Source organism: Polistes fuscatus, unplaced genomic scaffold, assembly GCF_010416935.1.
Source record: "Polistes fuscatus isolate 324 unplaced genomic scaffold, CU_Pfus_HIC Scaffold7, whole genome shotgun sequence".
Classification (NCBI taxonomy): domain Eukaryota; kingdom Metazoa; phylum Arthropoda; class Insecta; order Hymenoptera; family Vespidae; genus Polistes; species Polistes fuscatus.
Genome location: NW_025113151.1, coordinates 5910915 through 5937674, shown reverse-complemented (window position 1 = coordinate 5937674; position 26760 = coordinate 5910915). Strand labels below are relative to the sequence as shown.

Genomic DNA, 26760 nt, shown 5'->3' with positions numbered 1-26760 from the left:
TAAATAAACACAGGGACGCAAACTCGGTAACGTCGAGAACGTTTTGGTATGAGTTAAGCCTGAAATATTGGTTGGTCAGGAGATCTTTCGGATATGCCACGAGATAAAGAAAAAGAATTCGAGTTCCTCCTCCTGTTCGAACTTTCATTCTCGGTAACAACAAAGAGAGAGAGAAAGAAAAGAAAATGTAAGAAAAAAAGAACTGGTGTGTGTACTTATGTACGCACGTAAGAAGTTATACTTCTTTACCGTACCAAAACGAATATAACCTCAATAACCTCAAAAATAACTTCAAAAAAAAACTTCAAAGAAAAAAAATAACTCAAAAAAGAAAAATAATTATTATTATATATATATAAGAAAGAATAAAAAAAACTGGAGTGTGTACTTATGTACGCACGTAAGAAGTTATACTTCTTTGCCGTACCAAAACGAATATAACCTCAATAACCTCAAAAATAACTTCAAAAAAAAACTTCAAAGAAAAAAATAACTTAAAAAAAAAATAATTATTATTATATATATAAGAAAGAATAAAAAAAAGAAAAAGAAAATATCAAAATATAGATATCAGTCCACGCTAAATATAAGAGAGATATATCGAATTAATTCACGCGTCAACAGCCATGGCGCGGTTACAGCATTAGTTCTCGCTTCGATCATTTAAGTAAAGCAGCGCTGAGTACGATTAGTATTTGGATGGGTGACCCGCTTGAGAAAAAAAGGGGGGAAGAAAAGAAGACAACTTCATGCCGTATACTTGAAATCGCTTTGCCGCGCGTCGTAAATACCGACAAACTTCATGGTGTCGTTTTTCCAGACGCTCGGAACAAAATCATTCCCCAACGCGCCAAAAGAAGAAGTGTATAACTTCAAAAAAAAGAGGAATTAAAAGGAAAGGATTAAAAAGAAAATGGGAAAAGTTATTCGGGTATCTTTCTCGTTTTAGATTTCACGCGGACGATTACCTTAACGTTTGAATTTCTTTCGGCGGAAGATATCATTCGTAATTTTTACCTGTAGGACTTGGCGTGAGTCTCAGCATAGTACTCTTGACGTGGTGCTGCGTGAACGCGTACTTGTCGAAAAACGTGAATCTTCCGTGACCCTTGTTCCTTCCTGCGTGACCCTTCCGAAGATTACTGACCACTCGATTGATCGTTTTCGTATATTCGCGAGCATTGAAATTCGTGTGGGGCACCACCAAACCGATAGTCAAATTCGGCAATTGATTATTTTTCACATTTTCTTCGATCGATCGCTCGCGAATTTCATTTTGACCGATCGTCGATCCCCAAGTCTGCACTCCGGAGACGACTAGCGTCCCGAGAAGCGGAAGGATCATCATCGCCGATAAAATCTTAGCGTCTCGCATCTTCCTTCCTTCTTTCCTTCCTTCCTCTTCTTCTTATCTTCCAACACTCGTCATTTTCTCGTTCGTTTCTTTTGACTTTATTATAGATTGTCACTGTATTTAGATTATTTATCGCGTGCTTCTTCTTCTTCTTCTTTCTTCGTTCGTTTGTCAAGACGAATCCATCGATAAAATGAGTCCGCGATAATTAAAAGTTATGTTTAACTTTAGGAAGACGACGTTAAGTAATTGAACAATCGCGTAATATAAGGTTACTCTTTGTAGTATGTATCTAATGTGTTGTACGATTCGGTGATTTTTATAAAATACGATTAATCGTCACTCGTCCCTTATCGAAGGTATTGTTTTACGGAAGACACTGGAAAAATAAAAAATAAAAAGGTCGATCTTCTCTGTAAAAGCAAAGCCCGTTTGTTTTATTACGTTTTATTTTGTTCTTTTATTTTTGTTCTCGCCTTTAAATAGGAAAGAAGTTTCTCGAGCCCCGAGTAAATAATTTAAGGATGAAAAGTATCGATGCCTTGTAGACTCAAGTTAGAAACAGTCGAACAGTTCGTGCGAACCTTCGTCTAAGGGCATCGCAAAGTTTTAATAAAACAGACGAGACTAGAGTAATTACGTTGGAAAACCGATTTCGAAACCCTACGATAATTTTCTACGGGAAAGTTTAGATCGAAAGCGTTAGACCGATCGATAAAATTTTCTTTGTCTCTTCCGCTTCCTCAAACTAATCACGATTTAATGGTTAATATAATCGAACCTCGTCCGAACAACCCTGACATTCGCATTCTTCGCGAATTCCGATAGTTTTCCTTAGAAAAATGCTACAAATATTTGTCGTATCTTTTGCTAGACGATAGACGACGACGACGAGTCCATTGTCGAACGTCGAGTCCATTGAAACTGCCACGGCTTGAAAAACGAATAAAATCGGAAAAAAAGGATTACCCAATAGTATCATATCGTTCATTTTTCCATAGTTTTTGCATTGGTTTCTTCATGGAAACAAAAAAAAAGAAAAACCCGATGTCCGATAGCTCCCTTCGATGAAAAATCGAATTTCAACGAACTGACAATGAGAAAGAGAGAGAGAGAAAGAGAGAGGGGGGAGGGTTAAGAAACGCAATTTCCCTTAGGTAGATCCAATTGGATTTATCTGCGGTCTCGGTGAATGAAACTATCGAGGCAACGCGATATTCACCGGAAATACTGGGATTTAAGTTTTGCGACAGTTCGCGTCAGAAGACATTTTCATGCGTATCGAATTTCCTTCTTTGAAAAATAAGAGGAAAAATGGAAGAACGTGATATAAGTTAATGCACGTAGTTTTCATATATCGGTTATTATGCATGGGCATTCATGTAAATCGAGCAGCTCTTCGCACGTTTCGAATATATTATCTACTATTTGGTGGAAGACTCATAATTTGCACGCGTTGCTTGCCACCCATAAATTATTCGCTCTCGTGCACTCATTAAACCTCACCTTTTAGAACGCTTTAATTGATCATTACGTTCACGGACAATAACTAATATTAATTATAATTATATAAAACGAAAGGTTGCCCCTTTATATGCGAAGCTAATTTGTTTGAAGGAAAAAACAAAACAAAAAGAAATGGCATCATTATGGAATATCGAAGAATAATAAAAACGAGGGCAACGAGATAAAGGCAATTCGTAATTTACGAGCAAGTATTATTTCATTGATAAGCAGAGAAGAAGAAAAAAGTATTAAACATTCCTGTCTGCTGCCTTTCTCGTTCCTTTTTCCGAATTCTTCCGCGACGATCAAGAATGATCGAGTGTCGAGTTCGATTATCAGAAGGGAACCTTTTTTTCCCGTCCCTTAGGAAGCTGCGTAAAGAATAGAAATCGTAGCTAGCATTTCTCGGAGTCCTTCGAAAGAAGAAGAGTTTCTTCGATTATCGAGAAAAAACGCTCGCAACGTTTCGGCCATTCATTTTCTTTTTCATTTCTCTCTCTCTCTCTCTCTCTATTTCTCCCTCGATACTTCCGAACCTTTCTCACCTATTATTAAACACATTGTGTTCGCGCGCGAAAGAATAGAAAAGTTTAATCAGCGTTTATTTTTCGGAGGAGGAAAAAATTTTCAGCAAACTCCACTTACGGTGCGGCCGGTGGTAGAACGCGTTCCTGTTTAAGAGTTAAATCAATTTTCTGAAGTGCACGAAGCCAATGTTTTAATAAGAGCGTCTACTGGTGGTACTCGGGTACTTTGAGTAGCTTGTCCAGCTATTATTAAGTTAAAGTTTCTCACGAGAGCTTGCCAGAGCCAACGCAGATAGATGATATCTACGTCATTGGCGAACAACCGAGTTTTCAATGCGATAACACGTAAGAAAAATATCTACTTTTACGATCTAAAGGAAAGAAAAGAAAAGAGAAGAGAAGAGAAGAGAAGAGGAGAGAAGAGAATAGTTTCAAAGCAATCGCAGTACCGTACAAAATCATTTCAAACTTTCGCTTAATCGTTGCTAATTCTTTTCTCTTATTTGCTCTAACTTTTATCCACGTGCCTTCGCGCGAAAAGTAAAACTTCATACTAGTTTCCGGGCGTTATTCTTTGACAGGAATTTCAAGATAGTTTTGATAAGAATGTTCGGTGAAAGGAGTCGATCGCGAATGGCTTCCCGAGAATCTAAAATTGGGGAGTGAGAGAGAGAGAGAGAGAGAGAGAGAGATAGCGAGTCCTTCCCTCTTGAGAAGGCACCTAATCTCTTTTTTTTTCTCTCTTTTCCGTTGGCGTTTGAAGCGAAAATGAAATTCGACCTCGATTAAAAATATACATTGCGCAAAGTTAATTAAATTCTTTTGATTTAGGAGTCCGCATTAAATCGATGATCGATTTTCCACCCAAATGAAATATAATAACAAGGAAAATGAAACGTTCTCGTTCGGTTTCATCAAAGCTACTATCTTTTACAATTAACGCATCTCCCAACTGTTTCATTTCGTTTTTGATTCTTTTTATATTTTATCACATCGCGACAATTTTTCTCGTGTTACCCGAGAGAGAGAGAGAGAGAGAGAGAGAGAGAGAGAGGCTATCCTCGGTTTAACGCCGTCTCTAAAAACGACGTAATTAAACGCAGAAAATGCGCCCTTCGCGAGATGACAAATGGCAAGCATTAAATTACTTCTTCTTGCTCGTTAGTCTTCTTCGTTGGAAACGCACTATATATCTTTGTTGTACCCTACGATCGGTACGTCGCAAAAAAAAATTTCTCGCTCTCTTTCTCTTCTTTTTCTTTATTTTTCAACGAGACTCCATTGAAACTTTTCCTTTGACATTATTGAGATACTTTGATTTCTATCCCTTTGTAAAAGAGAAAACAAAAATCTAATGAAACAATTAATTATTGGGAAAAATGCTTTTTCCATCGAAAGAGTGAAGTAGTCTACGTAATTCCATTTTACGGAAAGTACAGGATAATATAAAAGAAAAATGAGAATGTTTTTTATCGTTAGGACGATCCTTCGTTTTCAGCGATTCGACGTTAAAATCGATCGGATGACGTTAGTTATCGGTAAACTCGTTATCGGGATCTACGAGAAGAACGTACCCCAAGAGGCTGATATCTTTTCCTTTTTTCTTCTTCGCTTTTTCCTTTTGATATCGCATCGAATACATTCACACGGTCGATAACAATTGGCTGATAAAGCACCGACGGTTTCTAACGCGATTCCACTGACCGCGATATTAACCAAGAGGGAACCTACATTCTACATTCTCGTTGCGAAGGGACTCGAAAGGCGGCGAGTCACAGCTGGCACGCAAAGTTTTTTTCCATGCCAGAATGTATTTCCAACGAGAAGATTAACACAATTTTTTTCTCTTTCTCCTCGAGGACAAATTCTATGCCTCGGTACCTACCGCTTTTTACGTACATAAATACGCAGAGGAAAGGTCGAGAGATGAAAAATTATTCAAATATTTTTAAATAAAAAGTCCAACATGATCGAATGATTCCCCGTGATTACCGTTACTACGATTTTCGTAGCTCAATCCGTTTGAGCAAAGGGAAATATTTCTAAATACCGAATACGCGAGTTTTTCGTTCGTGCATGTGAAAAGAGATAAATAATATCGAAAATAAGTATATCGGATGTCCGATACTCGATATTAAAACGAAGATTATGGACGGGAAAAAGCTCATTTACCTAAATGAAATCAATCGCGCAAATTGAAAATCGTTAAAAGAGAAAACTTTTGCAAAGCTTGTTTCTTTTTTTTTGCCAATAAAAGAAAATGCGAGAATATGTAAACGTGTCCGAACTTTCTGGGAACTTTTGCGCAACGAAATACAACGAAGCGGAAGTAACCGTATAAAAAGGATAGATGGTAGAAAGTTGCGGAAGGAAGTGCATACTGGTTGGGTCGGAGGGTCGCAAGAGGTAACCGCAGGTCATGCCTCGAAGCTGTGCCATAATCGTCAGCGGTTCTGTTCTCGTCAGAGTCAAGTAAACAAAAGATGCCTCGGCTTCCTGAGCTTTAAAGGAGCCTTGATAAAGCTGCCTGGAGGAATTGTTTTCTCCGATCATATCGTTAAGCTTCGATTCTCAATCCTCGTACGTGGATGGATGTTTACCGATCAACTTTAATATATATTATTTATATCAAGATGAAATAACGCTTTTTTAATCCTTCGAGTCTTAAATAAATACGAAACGCGCGATAAAAATAATGAGAAAGTTGCGAAAACAAACTAGCTATTACGCCGATCGAACGCTTTATAATCATTACACGCTTCAATTTACGATACTTTTCTCAACTCCTGTAGATTATTTTGAGCCGTCGCCACCACTCTCGGCTCATCAAATATTTACGAACGTAAATTCGCTTGTATATCGATGCAAAAGCGAGTTTGCGAGTTATATTGCGCGTGTGTATTTAACGACAACGCGATTCTACCCTCGTCGTAGAATAGCAAAGTTTTGAGATAATAATTGATCGGTTGGTTTACAGAAGGATCCTATTTATCGTATGGAAAACGTTTAACGGGAAAGAGAATAAAGGAAAATAAAAAGAATAATCTTGCATCGAATCGGTTGATACATCGAATTGATGCGCCTCGAGTGTGCCTCGAGTGGACCGAGCCATGCTTGGAAAATGACGACGAATAGCGAAAGAGAGATAGACTCTGGCATGGTCAAGTACTAATTTATCGCGTCAGTTACAAAACGCGCTCTATTTTTCAACGATTCAGACAGCAAGTCCGCGTGTCTATGAAATGTAATACTCGAGGCTCGGAGAGTATCATCCATCGAACAAGCGTGAGATAGAGATAGAGAAAGAGAGAGAGAGATAGATTTACGTACCTTCTTCAAAAGAATACCCGAGAATAAATCGAGCGGATTTGGCAGTGGTAAACGATCATCGGGATCAACCAGAATGACTAAAGGTTATTCTCTGATTAATAATCCTTTAGAAAGTTTTCGTGTTCTTAAGTGTGCGTGGATCGTGGATGGTGTAAGACGGAACAAAACGAGATGGTCCAAAGAGAACAACAAAGAAATACAAGAGAGAGAGACAGAGAGAGAGAGAGAGAGAGGCACGAGCTCGTGGAGGATCGATCCTCCATTCGTTCAAGGACGAAATCAGGTCAACTCGATTCTCGATCATGCGGAACTCCTGGATAACGACACTTTTCGGACCAAGTTGGAAAACATTTCCACATTTCGGCCTCGTGTTCTACCTCTATCTCTCTCGCACGCTAATAAAGGCACACTTTGAGAAGGCCGCCGAGCATTCCCCCGAGCGGATAAGCAAAATCATCATCTCGTCCGTATGGTAAGGAGTTTGCCACACAACCCGTTCACGTACACACATACATACACAGAACGCGATTCCCGATGTTTACGCGGTTATCTCGTCGACACTTTCACTCGTTGCACGATGCACGATGCACGATGCCATCCCCCTCTCCTATCCCGTCGCCTCCAATCCCCTCCCCCCACCCACCCCCCGCCTCCTACTTTCTTTGTACAATATTACTTCTTCTCCTCTTCTTTAGACACACGTGTCGACTGTTCGCGCTACCGAATGAAGTGGAACGAAGAAACGTGCGATGGGTGGATAGGATAAATGAATAAGTCGGGATAGAAAAAGATGGGAAAGAAAGACAGAGAGAGAGTTAGAGGAAGAGAGGGAGAGAAGAGAAAGAGAAAGAGAAAGAGAGGAAGGAAAAGGAAGAAAAAAACGTGGCGGTCAGCAGCCCCGTAGCCTTCGATTTTCGGGAGGAAAGTGAAGGCTGCAGACACCGCCCAGCCAGCAGAGAGCCCGGGTGTGCCAACGCGAAAAAGCAGCTACCCGTGTTGTGTTCCACCGCACGACGTGGATCCTTCTAATGCGCTCGCGCGCACCCCCTGCGCATGCCTTGGAACCCCCGTCACCATGGCGACACCTCCTCGCCGCGAAACGCTCTTAACCACCCTCGCATGCCACCCACGAGATAGGTGGATGTCTACCCCAATCCTTTCTGCTGCTACTTCTCTTATTCTCGGACGAATCGAACTTTCTTCTTTTTACCTAATCGACTCCGATAAGCACGACGAATCCGAAGGTGGTTTCCAATGAAATTTCGCGTATTCGACGATCTCATCCCTCAATCTTCTTCGTTAGAGTCTACCTATTAGGTAGGGTGCGTGCATTGGCGCCCTACTTTTCCTTCCATTCGCGAATAGCTCGAAAAATAATATACATTCCCTGGGAAATACTCGATTTTGCTGAGCTCATTCTTCTTAGATTTATTATATTATACGAGATATAACATAGTTATGAACTATGGTAAAGTCATTTTCGTATTTGCCGGATAGACCGGACCGGTTCGTTGTTAATAGCACTCGTTCGTAATTGCTGAACCGAGAAAGATCATGAAATTTGATATAAAAGTGATGTCGTTTAACTTAATAGCGTATTTTTTTGCCTCGTGAAGAATACACGAAAGGTGTCGGCGGTCCCATTCGCAAAAGAGCAGGGTATTTCACGACGAATACAAAGGAAAGGAAAAACGAATTCCGTGTTCGCATGCATAATGAAATATGACGAACTCTGAATTCCCTCGCCGTCCCACCTTCTGAATAAATCGAGACAAAGGTTCTATATACTCTCGTTTGCTAACGCAAATCGATTAGAAAATTTGCAACGATACGAATCGAAGCTTTATAAATGACGTTGCGTTGCATATACCGTATTAATATGTAGCTTTCCTATTTAGATTCTCTTACAAAAGAAAGAAACCGTTTCGACGCGAACGTAAAATACGTTCGACAAATTCGATACTTTTTATTTTCCTTGGGTAAATTTGGCGACGGTGATAGAAGAGATATCTTCCCCCTGTTGAAAAGATACCCGAAGTTACGTTTAAATGTAAATCAAAGGTACGCGCGCTCCGCGTTTGGCGGCTACGGTAACAAAAGAAAAAGGGAAAAAGGTATGCGATTTCGAAGGCCGCGCCGTGGGAATATTTTTCTTAGGTTCGCTGAAAATTTAGCTTACAAGTATTTTCTAGACTTTCTTTCTTTCTTTCTTTCCTTCCTTCTTTCTCTCCTTCTTTCTCTATTTCTCGATTATAGTTTCGCGTTTCGTAGTTCACCCTTGGGAAAAAGGAATTTCACAAGAGTGTAAGAAAATAGGAGAGGATACTTTCAACGTGGCTTTTAGAAAACGAAAAAATCTCGCTTTAATACCTTATCCGAGCTTTCTTCTCAATGGAACCTAATCTTCCTATCTTTCTTTTGCATTTGATTTTTTATTTTTTAATATTTTGCCCCTTCCTAACCGTTCCCAAACCTTTGACCCTCTCTCTCTCTCTCTCTCTTTTTTTCTCTTTTACATTATTAATGCTGATACTTCTCTTTGAAAAAGGAAAGTCTAAATTTACGAGACACCGTGCGAAAGGAGCCATATATTTTCGTTAGTACGTGCTCTTTGACGGAAATAGAAGTGGTCGTTATACCACCGTTAATGCCGTTTGCGCTATTTTTCGCAAAAACGTTCGTCGTTAAATCGTCGAATAGACGAAAACGAAAGAAAACGACGAAAACGAATTTTTCTCTGTTCTTGTTTTGTTGTTGTTGTTGTTGTTTGTCTCGCGCGCGTTAATTGTCGAATTTTTATGGCGGTTCTAGTTTTTTTTTTTTTTTAATTGCAAACGAAACACCGTTTCGATATTTACATCAAAACCAAGAGCCATTAACTCGAATGTCAGAAGAAAATGATGCTTTGCTAATTATGAAACATATTCGATCGTTGCAGCACATAAATAGGAACGACAGCGATTGGCGTCTGTGTGTATATTTAACGAGAACGTTGATCGAGTTTTCGCAGATAATGTACATTCCAATTCATTTTCCATTGTGATATTTGAGCGTTGCAAGCTAATTAACTTCATTTAACGATTAACATGTAATTGGTATCGAATGAAAAAGTAATAAACTTTCTGTATCAAGTTTTATCGAGGATACCTATAAGATAACGCAAATGAAAAAGAATCTTTAACGTTATCGGCGATATTTGATAATAATTGAAAAATGTATAACGTTGTGACGAGCAGATGCACATATATAATATAATAATAGAAGGAATCGTGATTTCCCAATAGAATACGTAAGGTGTGTCCTGAATGCGATCGAATTCGCGATCCAACCATAGTTGGCTTTTGGAATTTGCTGTGGTATTCGCTGGACGTTCTACTCGTCCTATAGACCACGTAGGGATGCTGGAGGAGGGTGGGAAGAGGAAGTGAAGGGGTAGAAAACGATCGCGAGTTGGCTTTGTTCTTGTCCTCTTTCGATAGTAGTAGTTACCTTTTTGCATAGTCGGAAAGAATTCCAAGTGTAGTCGAGAACATTCTTCTTCTATCGGGCACGCGCGCATTTCGCGATGAGGATTGCCAAAGGGCTCCAGGGATAAAAGGGATCGAAAAAGTCAACCGTCCGTTTGAAGGTGGTAGTCGAGTGATCGTCTAGTGCCCGTCGAGTGACCATCGAATAAACTTCGTGTCCCTACTTTTGGAAACGAGCGGCCTATCGATCACAACCGACTCGTATTTTACTCGTCCTGCTGCTTCTCTTCTTTTTCTTTAAAAAAAAAAAAGAAACAGAAAAAGAGGAGGAGGAGGAAAGCGTCTCCTCTCGAGCACATTCGACGTGGGCACGTTTTTACGAGCCACGTTCGTTAGGGGGTAAGTTGCGTCAGCGTGAGTTAACGTCGACTCCGTCACTCTATTTTATCCACCCAACGCGATATCTTTTCGAGAGATAACGCGCACGAGCGAATTCTACTTCCTACGATTAATTACTCTCTTTCAAAATAAACGCTAACATCTGATCGTAATTAAATTGACTCGGTTAAAAGAGAGGGCATCAATTATAATGGAAGCGCGAACCTTTTCATCCTTTTTCCATCTCTCTCTCTCTCTTTGATCCTCGCGCATCCTCGTACAAAAAGAGGTGGGAAATTTGTTGGCTTATCTCGGGGTCATAAATTACGAATCGACCGCGCCATTTTTCAATGCTCCTTTTTATGGAAATGAAAGATCTCGAGAAAAATCAAACTATTTATTACCGGCAAACGTTTGGACGACAAGCTAAGAATTATTTTCTATGCGCGAAAGCCTTTTCCGTTAAAAGGGGCTGAAAGTAGTGGTGGGGGAGGAACTTGGAAGATAACGTTTGCGAGTAAAAATGTTGCGAGATCCTTCGACAGATGGCAGGAGCTTGCAACTTGTAGAAAAGCTCGGCTCGCTTTCTCCCTGTTCTACCCTCGATCGCTTCATTTAATCGGATTTATGTAAAAGAAAAGCTCCGACGCGTTGTCGTCCCGTTATCGCCCTTGGGTGAAATTAACCGAAATCGTTAACAAAAGCCGGCAACTAAATATTGTGGACAGAAACTGCAGTGACTTGAACGACATCCTCCTTGATACAACATCCCCCTAGTGGGATGTCACTGCACGATTATTCTAGCGCCCTACCTTATTTAACTCTCGTTCCTTACCCATCGATTATTTTCCTATTCTCTACCATCTCTATTATTTTCTTTGTTTCCGATCCAAAAAGAATAGTCACGTGTTGCTGGAATACGTTCGTTCACACTATATTACTCTCTTTTTCCCCCATTTAAAATGTGCTACTCTTCCACTCATTTCCCTTCATTTGAGATTCAATGAACGAGTATATAGATGTATATTGAATTTACATGCGCGCATCGCAAATTCATTTATAAATGAAAATCATTATGACTTAATTTGAGAAGAATCGTCAAATTAACTTCCCGACTAGTTTTAACGCGCTAGCTCGTTATTATTTAATATATATTCTCGTCAACGATCGTCATTGTTAAAGTGGGAAAATAGAAAGAAAATAATAAATATTTAGGAACGTTTCGATTTGAACGAATTAAATAGCAAAGTGATTCTCGTATACCATTGTATAGGTTAATGAAAAATATAAATAAAAGATAGGAAATAAAAAAAAAAGGATCGGATAGGGGAATCGATTTTCGTTATGTTTCAAGCAAAGTGTAACGTTTCGCGATATCGGGATACGATCGTCGTTTTCTATTTCACGATTGCTGATAATGAAAGGTATCGTAACGAGGGATGAGATTGCCTTCGAGTGACGTACAAACCCTACACTTTCGTACGCAAATACATGGATACGTGTAAATACCTACACAGGTAGAATATGAAGGAAAAAAAATGGGGGAAACGGAAATCGAGAAGCGTATCGATCACGTATGTAAACCACAGGATTTACTTTTGAGAACATGTCAGCCGCCGCAGAATTCGCGTTTAACCGCGATGTTCAATTTGCTCTGCGGTCGATACCTTTCTCTTCACCCTGCGCGCCCATTGCTCGACAACGTCATAGAATTTTTCTCGTCGTATTCTTTCCTGCCACGTTGCAAGGAGGAGGAGAAGGAAGAGGAGGAGGAGGAGGAACCGCGCGAAACAACAAAACAAAGAAAATCAAAGAAACAGGGAAAACAATCGCAACGTTAAATATCCTCGTTCGGAAAAATTTCGATGCTGATGTGGCATCCTGTCGCCACTATCCTAAGAAAAATAAGATAGAAGAAAGCTCAAACTATTTTCCTTACAACTACGCAAGGTATTCTAATTATATTCCAGGCAATGATGTAAGACAAAAAACTCTTTCGGCTTACAACCGAGACTTCCTTTTAATACAATATCACGGATACTCGCGACGATACATATATCCCAGCCAATTACAAAGTCTCTCAAACTACCACGCATAATGTAAATCAAAACCGTGCAAACTTTTCGTCGAAGAAGATACGATGCTATGGCAACTCTCGATTCTTTCAACCCCGAGTACACTCTCGGCTCGGATGACTCATTCGAACGACTAATATACATAGAAATTATAGACATTTGCTGACGACGAACGGAAAGAGAAGAGACCTTTGGTAAATGAAAATTTCTACGAGATTATTTTACAGAGAGCGAAACGACCAGATAAAAAGGATCCTTTTTTATTATTACGAAATACTTGGAATCATTAACTTTTGCCTTTGGTAGAAATTACAAAAGAGATAAAAGGAGAGAGAGATCGTAAAAGGTCGAACAGAAAAACGAGCTTTGCGTGAATGTTTTAACTGGAGCTATAAAGGATCGATGAATAATCTATAGACTTTTCTCTACTATGTTTTCCGATAGCTTGGATGCGAATAGATTTATAATTAAATCATTTTTCTTAGATTTAACAAATGGTTAAAATAACATAAAATATCGCGTTAACTGGAGCATCTTAAAAAGAAAACAACAACAAAAAAACAGCATTTTTCAACGTGTTTAACCGAGGAGAACGTTCGATAAGATAAAAAAAAAAATAAGAAGGATGTGCAACGTGAATAGGAACCTCGAGGCCGTTTCGAATTTTTCCTGGAAACAAAGTAAAAAAAAATAGGATGCTTCAATGCAAGGCTGCCAAATTGATGGTACGAAGGGTTACGGTTAAACGCGAATCCTCCGTCAAGGAGTTTCTCTCTGAACATCATTCAAACGAGAGATCTTTATCTCCCTTTTCATACGTCGCTTTAAACTTTACAACTCGTGAAACGCACTCTCCTTCGCACTCGCCGGCGCGCATTTATGTAAGTCGTAAGTACGTGAATTATACGCGTATTTTACGCGTATTGCACCTATAACCGAGATTGAATGGAGCCGTTTTTCGGAGCATGAAAAAGAATAGATGGAAAAGAACAGAAGAGGAGCTTTTTCACGAGCACGATTATCAAATATTTTTGGATAAATGAATTTAAAAAAGACTAACGGAGAGAGTTAACGAACCACATCTTACCAATCATTATTTCATTCGACGAACTACTAAATCGACGCTCTTCGTCATTCGCAAGCCAGTAATTCGAGAGAGAAAAGGAATGATTAATATTTGTAGATGGAAAATATAAACATTGTCTCGCGAAAGCTCCCTGAGCAGAGCTATTTTATTATATCCTATCGGTGAAAATAAAAGGATAAGGTCGATATCCCGTAGCAATGGGAACCCCTTGGAGAGAGCTTCGATACGTCCGTTGAGAAAAACTAAAGGAAAAAATAGAAAAACATCGAGATAGAAAAGATACGGGGCGGGGTTATGTAATAAAAAGAAGGAACGATAAAATCGGACTACTCACTGGTCGGGCTAGGCGTTAGTTCCATCATGGATATTTTCACGCGAATACCATGCTGTTGGAATAGTCCTAGTTTTGGTCCTCTCGTACTCTTCTGAAGCGTATTTATCGCCGATGTAACTGCCTTGGTGTAATCCCTCACGCCAAACGTTTTGTACGGCACCATCATGCCAACCTGTGCCAAGCAAAATTATTCCATCAGGAAAAACCTTTCTTTAATTAATTATTCTCTATTCTTTTATTCGCTCCCCGTGATTCATCTTGCGCGATACATAATTCTATAAAACGAACTTTTAATCCACGTCGTAAATAAACAAAACGTTGTCGAGAAGAAACGGCGAGAGAGAAATTCAAATATAATAATAATATTTCATAATATTCTCTGAGGAAGACGAGAAAGTGCTCGCCGAGTTTAAGAGAATTTCAACGAGTGGATACCTGAATGATACAATAATACGTTAGTACGGAAATTCAAGTTTAATGAATGAATATAAAAGCGATTTAAGCGTTGGACCAAATGAATGATAGTCGGTTCTGCAAAAAAAATAATATGAGGTGGAGAAAAAACAGTTTGCATATGTAATACTTTGGTGCAAATCTAATTAACAGAAAAAAAAAGACTTACATGCATACGTCAGTTCGTTTCGTCTCGTATATACGAGAAAGAATTCGCTTTTTACGTTGCACTCGGGGAAAAGAAGCGAACAAATATTTGCCACTTTTAATAAACCGAAGCTCAATCTCCAACGGATAAGAACACTCGACGGACGTTTATTTGACTCGATCATTACGACTGATAATCGATAAAATAATTCAGCAAAAAACATCTCTCTTTCTGTTGGCAAGTTTCGCGATCGAATAAATTTAAGAGGCCACGTATCGCTAAAAATACTCTTCCGTAGGTTCCGCGTAGAAATGAAATAAATGCAACGAGATATCAATACGAAGAGCTTGGAGAAACCTGAAAGAGCTTTTAGCTGATAAGACAATCAAGAGAATTGGCAATTAATGTGAGAAAATTCTTCTCTCTCTCTCTCTACATCTTTATCCTCTTTTCTTGTCGCTTCATCCGAGAAATTTTCTCGTCTCGCGTAGCAAGCGGAGAATCATTAAGCCTTTTACGACATCCTTCTACTCGTATACGATGAAAGTCGATTAAAAAGCCCAAAAGTAAGAACATTTTCGCGACTTTATTATCGCGCAACGAACCACCACCGATGAACACCTGTTGCATAAATCGATTGTTACCGATGAATAGACCACAAACACACTCGCGCACCGAGAAATGAAGAAAAGGAAGAGAGACTAATGCGGGACCAAAGTAGTTTCAACTCTTGGCATATCGGGAAGAGAGATTAGAAATGAAATATCTTTCCCTCCCTCTCTTCCTTTTGTCTTTCCTAACACAGTAACGGGGAGATCATTAGCGGAGACAGATAGATACTAGGAAAATCTCACCTTCAAGTAAGTGTTGTTATTAGCATTTTCCAGGGATGATTGTGGAGGGTAAGTGAATCTTGGGGGTGGCAAAGTCGTCGTAATCATCGTCGTAGTCGCGATAGTCGTGGTCGTCGTGGTCGTCGTAGTCGTGAAGATTCTCTTTCTCGTTGAGTTTGGAAATCCACCCTCTCCTATCCTTACCCCGGAACTACCCCTCATGAGGGGACCTCTCGGGGTGGTCGTTCCTCTCTCTCCCATGCCTATTTTAATCCCACTTTCGCCGCGAGTGACGGCACCCTCCGGAAGATCAGCGAGCACCGGTATCATCAGCAACGTGGCGAACCACCAGCAAGCAGACTTCATTTTACCGCACGATCCCAGTCGACGAACCCAATTTTACGAGAAAAGATCCTTCTCTCTCTCTCTCTCTGTTTCCTCCTGCCGAGCTTGTTCACCTCGATTCTTCCTCTCTCTCTTTCTCCCAAAATCGTACCGACCTCTCGGCCGCTGCCTCTCTTCCATTCAAGACGCTTCCGATCTTCTCAGCATTCTTTCCGTCTCTCCTGGTAAGCCTTTCGATCATCTCCGTCTTTCCAAGCTCGTTTCACCGTTTCGCCGAATCCTGAAAAAGAAAAAGCGTCCGATCGATGAACATTCGTTTTATTCATTATTCAAACTTTGAATCTTGTGCACCATTTTGCTTTAACAGTCGACGATGAGAAACGATCATTTTGTTCTCGCATGTAGGTCAATCCTTTGAGCAAAACTGGGACGAACAAGAGGAGACAAATTTGTCTCTATCGGAAGTCTCCTCCGGTTAAGAAAGAGCAATGGCAAATGACGAATAAGATGTATGGTAAGGTAGGAGAAAGTTGATTAAAGGATTTTTTGGCATAGCGATCGCCTGCCTTGACCCCCAAGGAAACGGGCAACGTCCGTCAGCTTTCACGATATCGAACGTGTCGCATATGGATGGCTTTGGTAAACCGAGCGTTCTCTATCCTAAATATTTGCGGTCTGCATGATCTCCGAAAGCCTTGTGTACACTCTCCTATTAAGGTAGCCAACCACAACGGCACAAAGGACACTAAGGTCCCGAAGATCCCCGTTTCGGGGCTGGACCCATGCTTTTGTCAAGATTTCGACTATCCGATCATCCCAAATCCCCCAAACGCTCGACTTAACCTTCCTCCTACACCTTTATTAAATTATGCTGACTTCAAATAAATGTTCGTAAGAACGATTCGTCGAAATTAATTAATCGAGGAAACAATAATGATCGGACGGATAAAAAAAGGCATTCGTTTGCGTAAACTTCCTTAATGCTTAAATAACGAAGATGCGATTAAAATCGTGAATTATCTTGGCTGCCTATTCTTCCATCGAAACAATATCGTCCCATTATGAGAAAGTCTTGAAAATAAGGAAAAAAAGAAGAAAAGAGTGGAAAGATCTCTTTCACGCACGAACGGGAAATATTTCTTTCTGGTAAGGAAAGTTAGACTCGAGAAGCCATCGAAAAATCTAAGTAACCGTAAAGAGACCTCCTTCCTCCTCGTAAATTATTCAATTTACAATTCGTTAAGTAGAAACTTGGTTCGAGTAATTACTTTCCTTTATTCTAATCGAATACGCAGACGTAATAAAAGGGGGTTTGATCTTGGACAACGATAGTCTCGAATAAATATTATAGATATTTTAAATAGGATAAAATATGCGATAATTTTGTATATAATAAGATTAATGAGATTAATTATCGATAAGACATAAGATTAGGCGGTATCCAATTAAAAGCATATAGAGATCCGATTTCCTTTTGTAATCCGTTTACGTTACACCGATATTTATTAACGTCATTAATACGAGCCAAGTTGATTAATAGCCAACATCCGCGTCGCATCTACCTCGTCGTCAAATTAACGTTAGATGACGTTTTATCGCAGCGATAATTAAGACGGTCTCTCGTCGCTGTCGTCGTCGTCGTCGTCGTCGTCGTCGTCGTCGTCGTCGTCTACTAATACTTAACCGTCGTCGTCGTACGATGTTGACGTTTAGGAAGTTACATATCTGTAGAAGAAATGATTCGATCCGGAAGAGATTAAAGCGAATCGGTGGATCGAGACTTGCTGTTCAACGGATCATAGGATCGTAGGTATTGTAACTAATTCTTCGTAAAGTTCGTTGGAGTATCGAGGAGAGATAAACTATCTCTAATCCTATATACCTAACTAACTAGATCCTATGCCAGTAGTAACGAACTCTATCAGTCTCGCGAAAGTGTAGACCAAAACGATCCTTGCCCTTGTAATCGGCCTGTCTATCGACTCGTAAGCTTGCCCGTTGCCTGGCACTATAGTTATCCGCGGTACAAGAAAATCCGATTTACCTCGCTATTTCGATATTCGGCTTGGCGTAGTTTCACGAGCAAATTAACTCGCAGTTATACAATTTCCTTCCAACTCTACGCGTTTTCCTATCGTTTCTTCATTTGTCTGCTGCCTCTTTGAATTTTGCTGCTGACCGAGCTAGAAAAAAAAAGATAGGAAAAAAGAGCAAGGCGAGAAGAATGAAAGGTGGATCTAATGTACTTCGGTTCGTCGAAGCGAAACGACCAAAATTCCTCTACGATTCCTATTTGCTTTTCTAATTGCACGGAACGATCCAACGATTTATAGATTAACATTAATCGCAGATATATTTTTTCCGAACAGTCGAATACTCCAGAACTTTTCTCTCTTTCTATTATTTTTCTTTTGTATTTTTTTTTTATTTTTAAGCGGCTTATCAAACATTTTTTTCTCGCAGTAAAAATCGTTATTCTGTCAGCGTAGAAAAATAATAGAATCCCCCTCCTTCCCCCCTCGTTTATAACAAAATGTGGCTATCTGGTTATTTATTTCATAAAGAATGAAAAATATAGAGACGAGATAATAGACGGCGCGCATGGTTGTGACAATATGAAACTATTTCAACAACGAGAGGGAGCTTCTCTTCCGTGGCTGCGAACTGCGGCAACGTTTGCGGCCCCGAATGCAGTTCCGAATGCAGCCAAAAACGCGACTATGCGTGCGGTTCCTACGAATCAATCGATCCTTCTTGTTTTCTTCTTTCTCCTCCTCCTCCTCCTCCTCCTCGTCGCATTTTTCTTCATTTCATATTTTTCAAAGTAAAGGAGCTTTTATTTTCTTTTTCTCTACAAATCAAAATATAGAATATACAATTCAAACACTTTGAACTTTCGACGCATAGTTAATGGAATATTCGTTCGCGTTGTATAATTAAAAAAGTCAATATTTAATTTAATTCAATTCTTCATGTTCTCATAGACGCGTTGAGAAACAAAAAGGAAAAAAAAAACAAAGAAAGAGACATTTTCAGGAAAAGACTGTAACAATAAGATACAGGCTTTTTTGTCGGGCTTAACGCGAAAGAACGAGCACCTTAACTTACAAGTCCGAAACTTCAAGGAACTTAACTTCGACGAGACTATAAATTCAATAAGGGACAAAGTGAGAGAAAGAGACATTGTAATTTTAGTATATACGCTCCTGAGTATCCCTCTTGTCTTTTCTCAAGACTCCGCCCCTATCACCCTTTCTCGTTTCTCTTGGAGGCCACCGCCCTTTTATAACGCAAGACGAATATCTTAGGGCGTGAAATAAAGAAGATAAATCTAGTAATCCTTGCCACAGACAAAAGTAGCAAACAGTGTTTTCTTACGCGAATGAACGCGTCCATTTGCGGGACGAAAAAAAAGTGCAAGATGTATCCTCCAATCGGTTCTTATCATCCCCCATTGCGTTTTCCTTTAAAAACTTTTCCCGCGACGCATTCGTAGATCCTATTTCGTTCTATTTTCGAATGAAATAAAGAGCAACGGAAATTGGTGGGAAAAGAAACGCGTGGACCATACCAATCGTCTCTATTCCACTAGTAGAAATTATAAATAATATCTCTTTGTAAAAAAAGAAAAAAAAAAGAAAAAGAAAGATAAGTAAATTCGGGGAATTGGCTAGAAATCTGAACGATCTGACACGCTCGATTTACAATAATTTAAATCGAATGCGAATCGAATTCGAAAGAACGATATTCTAGATAAAAATGAGTACGTTCTTTATCATCCCTTCGACGACGAAGACGACGACGGTGGTATAAATCCCATCCTATTTGAAGATTTTTATCTTCAGAAGAAGAAATATATTTATTTCGCGATAATAACGAAGATGGAAAGAGAAAATCTCGCGATTAAAAAGGAACGAGGATGAAAATAAGACGAATAGAAAGGTTTAACCGAGAAAGGATTATAGCTCTTTTGTCGCCTTCGAGTAGGATCCCATTGTTATGGTGGGTCATGCTGCTGGAGAAATAAATCCGAGGATCTCCTGGTCGTCTTTGCTTTTTACGGAACACTATACTTTTTCATACACCAACCACGTACTAACTTTATCGAATGTTTATATACGAAGGAATACGCATGCGCGCTCAACGTTAAACGCAACACGCAGGACGTAATAATATATTACGAATACAAGTAGAGGTAGAAATGTACATTAGGGAGGAAAAAAAAAAGATAGTTTCCGATTGCAGGACGAACCCTCCTGCAATTTATTCCTATAACATATACACAATATAGAAGCATTAATCAGTAGAGTTTCGCATGGTTCATTAAATCTACCTTTATATTCCTATCGATTTTATTTCCTCCCCATCTCATTATCGTTTGTTATATTCTTGCAGCAACGATGAGTTGTATTGGTATTATACCGATTGTCGCGTATATTCGTAATCGTTGGAAAAAGGATACGCCCGAACGTTGGAGAGAACAAACGGACGAACGATGAACGGATGAACGATGGCAGATGTTATATATTCAGGATAGAAAGAAGAAATATTCGTCGTATTATTTATTTCAGTCGGTTCACATATTTGATCGGTGCATATATCTTTTCGGAGAGCAAGCGAAACAGGAGGAAGGAGGAGGGAAGGGTGCTTTGGGTCGACGTTTCATTTGGGTCATACGGTTGATCCAGCTTGGTCTACGTGATCCGACTGCGAGCTGTTTTCGCGACAGCTTTAAAACGTCCCACAGTTAGAATTTTTCTAACCGTGTAATCTTGCCGATATTACCAGAGGCACGGCAACACTCCCTCCAGATGGAGGGTGGAAAGAAAATTCTCAAGCGGTGAATAACTCTCCTCGCCCGTTGGTAAATAGAACGCCTCGAGGAGTAAAAGCTTCGTTTAAGTTTTTCTACCGAGAATGAAAAAGTAAAGAAACGACGAAACGCCCGAAATCTACGAGAGAAAACTTATAAAAGATTCATACCCGTACACCGATATTTCTAAACTATCAACAAAACTAACAAAAAAAATCAATAGGATCGGTATATCAAATTTGAAATAGACAGATTTCTGAATAATCGCATTTGCATATTTACGCCGAGCCGCAAAACGATCCCTATTTCATTGACGAGAAGCTTCTAACGATCGTCGAAAACGCATTTAGCCGTTCACCGGGAAATTCCAAACTAGCTCTCCTCTATTTTCCTGCCTTTTTTTCTTCCTCCCTTTTTCACGGATAAGTTGGGAACGATCGAAAATTTGCAAATAATCGATTCGAATCAATATTTTTATTTTCGCCTAATTCTCCTCGTTTCTATCTCTTTCTCTCCCCCACTCTTATAAAGTTTCTCGCTTTATTTGCTAGCTCACGTAGAACTCATTTAAATACTTATCTAATATCATGCTGACTAATTCTCAGCATGCGAATGCAACGAGAACACACGTAGAACGTAGTTCGTGAAATGTTATCGTACATACAGATTTAGCTTGTCGCGTTAGTACCTTGATATTTCTACCCCGTCGCTTTTAAACTACTATTTCCATTCGTTTCCCTAAAGTCGTTTACGTTGTCATAATTCCGTTCTCTCTCCCACCCATCCTTTCAATGTATCTCACCGATCACGATATTACATTTGCTCCGGCAAGTATGTTCGTCATATTTTTTTTTGTATTCCACGCAAAAATCAGAATTAGGTAGAAGGAATCGTCGGAATGGAAAAAGCGTAGAAGTACCATACGTATATATGTATATATATCGAGAAGAAAACGTTCTCGAGGTTTGTAGAGCTTGTACACTAGGTAGGTACTTTGGATCCACGTAGAAGTTAGGAAGAGCAACGACGTAGAAACACCGAACCGCGGCACGCGCCTCGAAATGCCAATGTATACCTCCGAACGAGATACCAAGGAATGCAGATTTTCTTCGTGAAAATTCGCGTAGCAGTCTGTTCGAATAAAAACGCGTCTCACGGTTATCTTACGTCATTTTTTTTTCCCTCTTTATTCCGATCGAATTCGCAAAGGTAACAAAAAAAAGAAGAGATATTTGGATAAAATTAGAATAATAAATAACTGGTATTACATTAAAATCTCGTATTTCTTCATTTGACAGTTATTCGAAACTGCTTATCTTTAAGAATCACTGTAATAAAATCTCTCGAGCGTTTTTCGTCGCGCGAATACGAGTCGAAAAGGTTTACCCCTCTACGAAGGAAAAATAAGAGACTAGTCGACTCGCACGAGAACCCTTTAAGAACAAACGTGTTCCCGTACAATGTTCCTTCCTTCTTTCTTTATATCCTTGCACATTCCGTAGAGAAGAATTTCTATTTGAACGAAAACTATACCACCCGCCCCTAACCCCGACCGACCGACGAATAATCGTCGAGCCACCCGTATTTATTTGCTTCGCTTATTCTAATGGAACGAGAAGGGAAAGAAACGATAAAAAAAGATAACGTTATAGTTCGATAAGACACGAATTGATGTTGCGCGTCCAAAGGATTATAGGATTTACGATCGTCAACGAGACTAATCCTTATTACATACGTAATGTATGTTCGGTTAACTTCCCTTTGACTAGTCAGCTTGATATTACTGAAGAACATGTAAATTCTCGCTGGAAAAGTCGAGTAAATCAAATTTTCGATCAAATCGGGCAGCTCTCTCTCTCTCTCTCTCTCTTTCTCTCTCTCTCTTTCTCTCGCACCTTCTCTTTTGAAGCGCTCCCTTTATGTCTCGCTTTATTGCAGACTTTATCGCGATACCGTTTCGTCCCTCTTTATCGTCACGTCATTTTTCCTTACCTTCAAACTGTTAGTCCGCCTTCCTGTTATATACAATAAGTTTAAAGTAACTGGTTTCGACGGGCGTTACTCTTCTTCAACAAATTTGCTATAAATTTACGTCACTTTTGGAGAAATTCACTCGACGAAACGTCAGCTTTGCAAGGATTCGCTCGACTAGTCTACCTACCGAAACAGAATTAGCCTACAAATTTAAATTATTTATATTTCGCGTTTGAAAATTTTCGGCGAGGGTGTATATTCTCGGTATTAAAGGAAATAAGAAAATTATTCTACGAAAACCAACAGATTGCTTCAACTTCGATCCTCGGTATTTCATATTTTCGTATATACTCGTGCGTCTCGTAATGCATATCGCATAACATATTTTTCTTATCCTATATCCAAGCGAGAACCTGGACGAGAGTAGCTTATTCACCCTATTATACACCCCGTATTCTGGAAAATAGACAGCAACTTTGATCGTTACGTAGAACGAGTTACGAGTAAGGACGGTAACGTGCCATCGCGATAAACTTCTTGCGAATAGTATTTTACCTTTAACCTTTACCCTAGGCAAAATATAAAAAGAGGGGATCGAAAAGTAGGGAAAAAAAAATAAGAAAAAAAAAAAAAAAAGAAAAAGAAAAAAGAAGAAAAAAGGAAGGAAAAGAAGAAGATGGTATAAAATCGCCTCTTCGCACTAAAATCTCGCGTTGAAACTCGCGTAGAAGAAATTGGTTCGCGAACGTGATTTCGCATTAAACCACCGAGTATATTATAAATCGCGAAATAGCGCCGTGAATTTCGTGAGAATACGTTAGGGGCCCACGCTACGAGGAGCAAATATATATATACATAGGAAAAAGGAAGGAATAAAAACTATAGGAGGAGAAAAGGGAAAAGTGTCAAAGCCTTGGTAAAAATTCGCGAGCTCGTGAATTTACAAACTAGAAACATTTCGTGATTATCGTTGGCTATCCGCAAATATACCAACCTTTTTCTTTTCTTTTCTTTTCTTTTCTTTTCTTTTCTCTTCTCTTCTCTTCTCTTCTCCTCTCCTTTTCCCTCGCGAAACTAATTACTTTTGCGTGCGCGACCGTTGCTGCTTTCGCTCTCTTTGTTAATATCGCGCCGTGAACTGGGAGAAAAGAAGAAAAGATTCTTTTAGCCATATAGAAAAGTGCTTGTTATCTAACGGCGTAATTATAATTTACGCCGACGTTATTTCGCGAGAGGATCTTTTTCGTTTTGGTTTAAAAAAAGTATAGTTGTAAAAATTCGTGTCACCTTTTGCTCACTCGCTCGCTCGCTCGCTCGCTCAACTCCTCTTCCTCGTACTTTCAGCAAAACAAGCTAATTCCGCGATACTATAATTTCACTATTATATCCAATTTTCAATGGAGAAAATTCGATATTCCTCATTTTGTCGCGTTCTCATCACGAGGTCGGATATTCCGGTCGATTTCCATGGGATGATACCGAGCACGTTTATTCGAATACGTCAAGTAGATCTCTCGATGATACGGTTACAAATTTAACTCGACTGCTCATTCCATCGTGCTTTACGAGAAACGTCCTGATTACGAGAACATCATTGACGAACGATACACGGGAATAAATATATCCCGATATCGAAGATGTATGCACGAATAAACGTTACGCGAAACGTCTGTTCGGCTTTTTTTCTTCTTCTTATTCTTCTTCTTCCTTTTTTCTTCTCTCTTCTTTTCTTATATTTTTTCTCCCTCTAGCAAAGAGGTGCGACTCGACGAAACTAATGGCGAGTTTCAGGGTCAAGACACGACAGTCTGGAAAGTCTCGACGGAGAGAAGAATAAGGAAAAGGAATAAAAAGAGGAAAAACATGCGTCCTTAAAAGCGAAGAAAGTCTCAAAGAACTGACAGAGATGTACGGTTGAAATTTACTCGAGCGGTATAGTTTATCTCTCTTTACATTCTCCCTGAAACAATGAGTTTTTCTAACTTTTTTTTATGTACCTACTTTATTAGAACTTCGTCTTATAACTCTTTCTCTCTCTCTCTCTCTCTCTCTCTCTGACAATATATCAACTCTCGCGAAAAATTGTCAAACAATACGATTATTGGGGGTAGTTGGTTAAGAAATTTCTCGGAAAAAAATCCGCGTGCATTATTCAAGAGAATATATAAGAATATGTATGTACATAAAAGGTACTCTCAATTTGATGAGGATTTTCTGCTCAAAGAAACACGAGGATTCGAACTTTAATTTGTCGCGACTCACGCGGCACGCCTTTCTATTTTCGATTAAACGGCACTCGCATAAATCGATTTCACCGTCGAAAGATTCGAAAGGGGGAAGCCAAAGATTAAGTTAAGATCTTTGATTTCAACTTAAAATTCCGACGAGAAATTTCCTTAATTAATTTACCAACTAGAGAGCAGCGAAAAGGAAGTAAATAAAAAAGTTTTCGGATAATTTTGTAAAACGCGCGAGAGCAACGCTTGATTTTTTTCTCTCTCAACGATAATAAACGATTACCGAGGAAAGTATCTTTCATTTGGTTGTTTTGAAAAATGCTCTTTTCTTCTTTCGCGAATATTTGATATCTCACATACGGTACAGTTCATATCGATTTCCACATTATTATTCTCAACATGTAGGTCAAACAATAATAAAATCCAATATCCTGTTATCCCTTGTTACTTTAATAAACGTCGATAGATAAACACGACGCGGCTATTGAGTGCATTTCGTGGATCCGGAACGCTTAGCTGCAATGATTCAACGCGAGGTTTATCAATTTCTCACGAGGACGAAAGAACTTCTCGCCTCTTCGTCCTATCTTCCTCTTTCTCTCTTCCTTTCTCTCTTTCTCTCTCACCCTTAATTGAAATGTCCAATGTAAGTGGCAGCATTATGCGCGTCCGTTAGAGGTGCCGCGTTTCCTCTTCAAAATCAATTAACCTTAATTATTTCGTTGATTGGTCAGAATTTTTCTCGAGAATTCAGAATTTTTCACGCTAACTCGCGAGAACTAATGACGGTAGAATTTTTTCCTCCTAATCTCGAATGACGAATAATAAACGCTCATTGTACGTAGGAAACGTACCAGCACGGAAAAATAATCGCAATTATGCGAAACGATTATCGTTTTTCGCCTGGCGAGATTATTTTTCGCAAAGAGAATTTTCGCACCATTTTTTTTTCCTTCCATTCGTTCGGGGATAAAGGACGAAGAAATTCTAAACGAATAGGTGAGAAAAATTGTTACCGAGATGAGAATAATGAATGTTTTAGAATCGCGACAGACGGGGTAATACTGTTTTAAAATTAAATACTTTTGACTTTAATACCTATGTAAAAAGCGAGCATTTGTGGTTGCTCTGGTCATCTAGCCTGCTCGAAAAATAAAGCGAAAGAATTCGTTTTAAATCGAGCGTCGCGCGTTTCCTTTGAAAGAGATCAAGAGCCATCCCATGTCGCGGCTTTCTGTCTTCTCTTATATCGACACTCGTACGATTCTCAATGAGTTCGAATAACAGAGGAAAAAGAAGACGAAGACGAAGAAGAAGAAGAAGAAGAGACGAAAGAAAAATACGTTTTGCTTTCTCGTACGAGTAACGAGAGGTGGCTGCTACAAAAGTCGAATCGATCAGTCGAAAGAAGATCATCGAAAAGCTTTTAAGAAAGCAAAGAGATTTTCTTCGACTCGCGATAGAAAAAAAAAGACTTGTTCTCGCAAAAAGGGAAAATCAATCATTTCGCCTAAGGACTTGCGTATGTGTGTGTGTGTGGATGTGTGTATGTGTGTGTATAGAAAATAAATGGGAATGCTCGGGGACAGTTGGCACGAAAACTACATTGCCGTATCACGTCTCCTGCTTCGTCCGAAGGAACCTAACCTTGGCCTCGTGCCTTAGAAACCACTCGAAAAGTACCGCACCCACTTTATTTGACCACGCTATTCGATAGATTTTCTTACGTTCACCTAATTATCCGTCTCTTAAAAGAGACTTCTTTATTTTTCTTCTTTTCTCTACTTCTTTTCTCTTTTTATTTCTTTTATCTAATCTACGACTTGATCGATTCGATTAACGTGCAGGACGACTTACACTCGATTTACATTTTAAATACGAACCATCCTTTTTATACCT

The 26760-nt window shown here is 39.4% G+C and overlaps 1 protein-coding gene across 11 annotated transcripts in view; it reads right to left on the bottom strand.

Moving 5' to 3' along the window:
• The window catches only part of LOC122523900 (glutamate receptor ionotropic, NMDA 2B), a 58542-nt gene that overhangs the window by 15759 nt on the left and 16023 nt on the right, over window positions 1-26760 (bottom strand). For 4 of the 11 annotated variants that reach the window (XM_043645854.1, XM_043645856.1, XM_043645855.1 and 1 more), the window contains exons 2-3: window positions 15514-16117; window positions 14059-14230 (exon numbers count right to left, since the gene is read on the bottom strand). In XM_043645854.1, coding sequence (XP_043501789.1) covers window positions 14059-14230; window positions 15514-15858 — 517 coding nt within the window. In that variant the 5' untranslated portion in view covers window positions 15859-16117. Of the gene's footprint in view, window positions 1-1017; window positions 1734-2323; window positions 2417-6717; window positions 7712-10206; window positions 10228-13724; window positions 13967-14058; window positions 14231-15513; window positions 16118-26760 lie in introns of those variants that run through there. The other 7 variants (XM_043645858.1, XM_043645864.1, XM_043645865.1 and 4 more) reach the window with 5 other exon arrangements.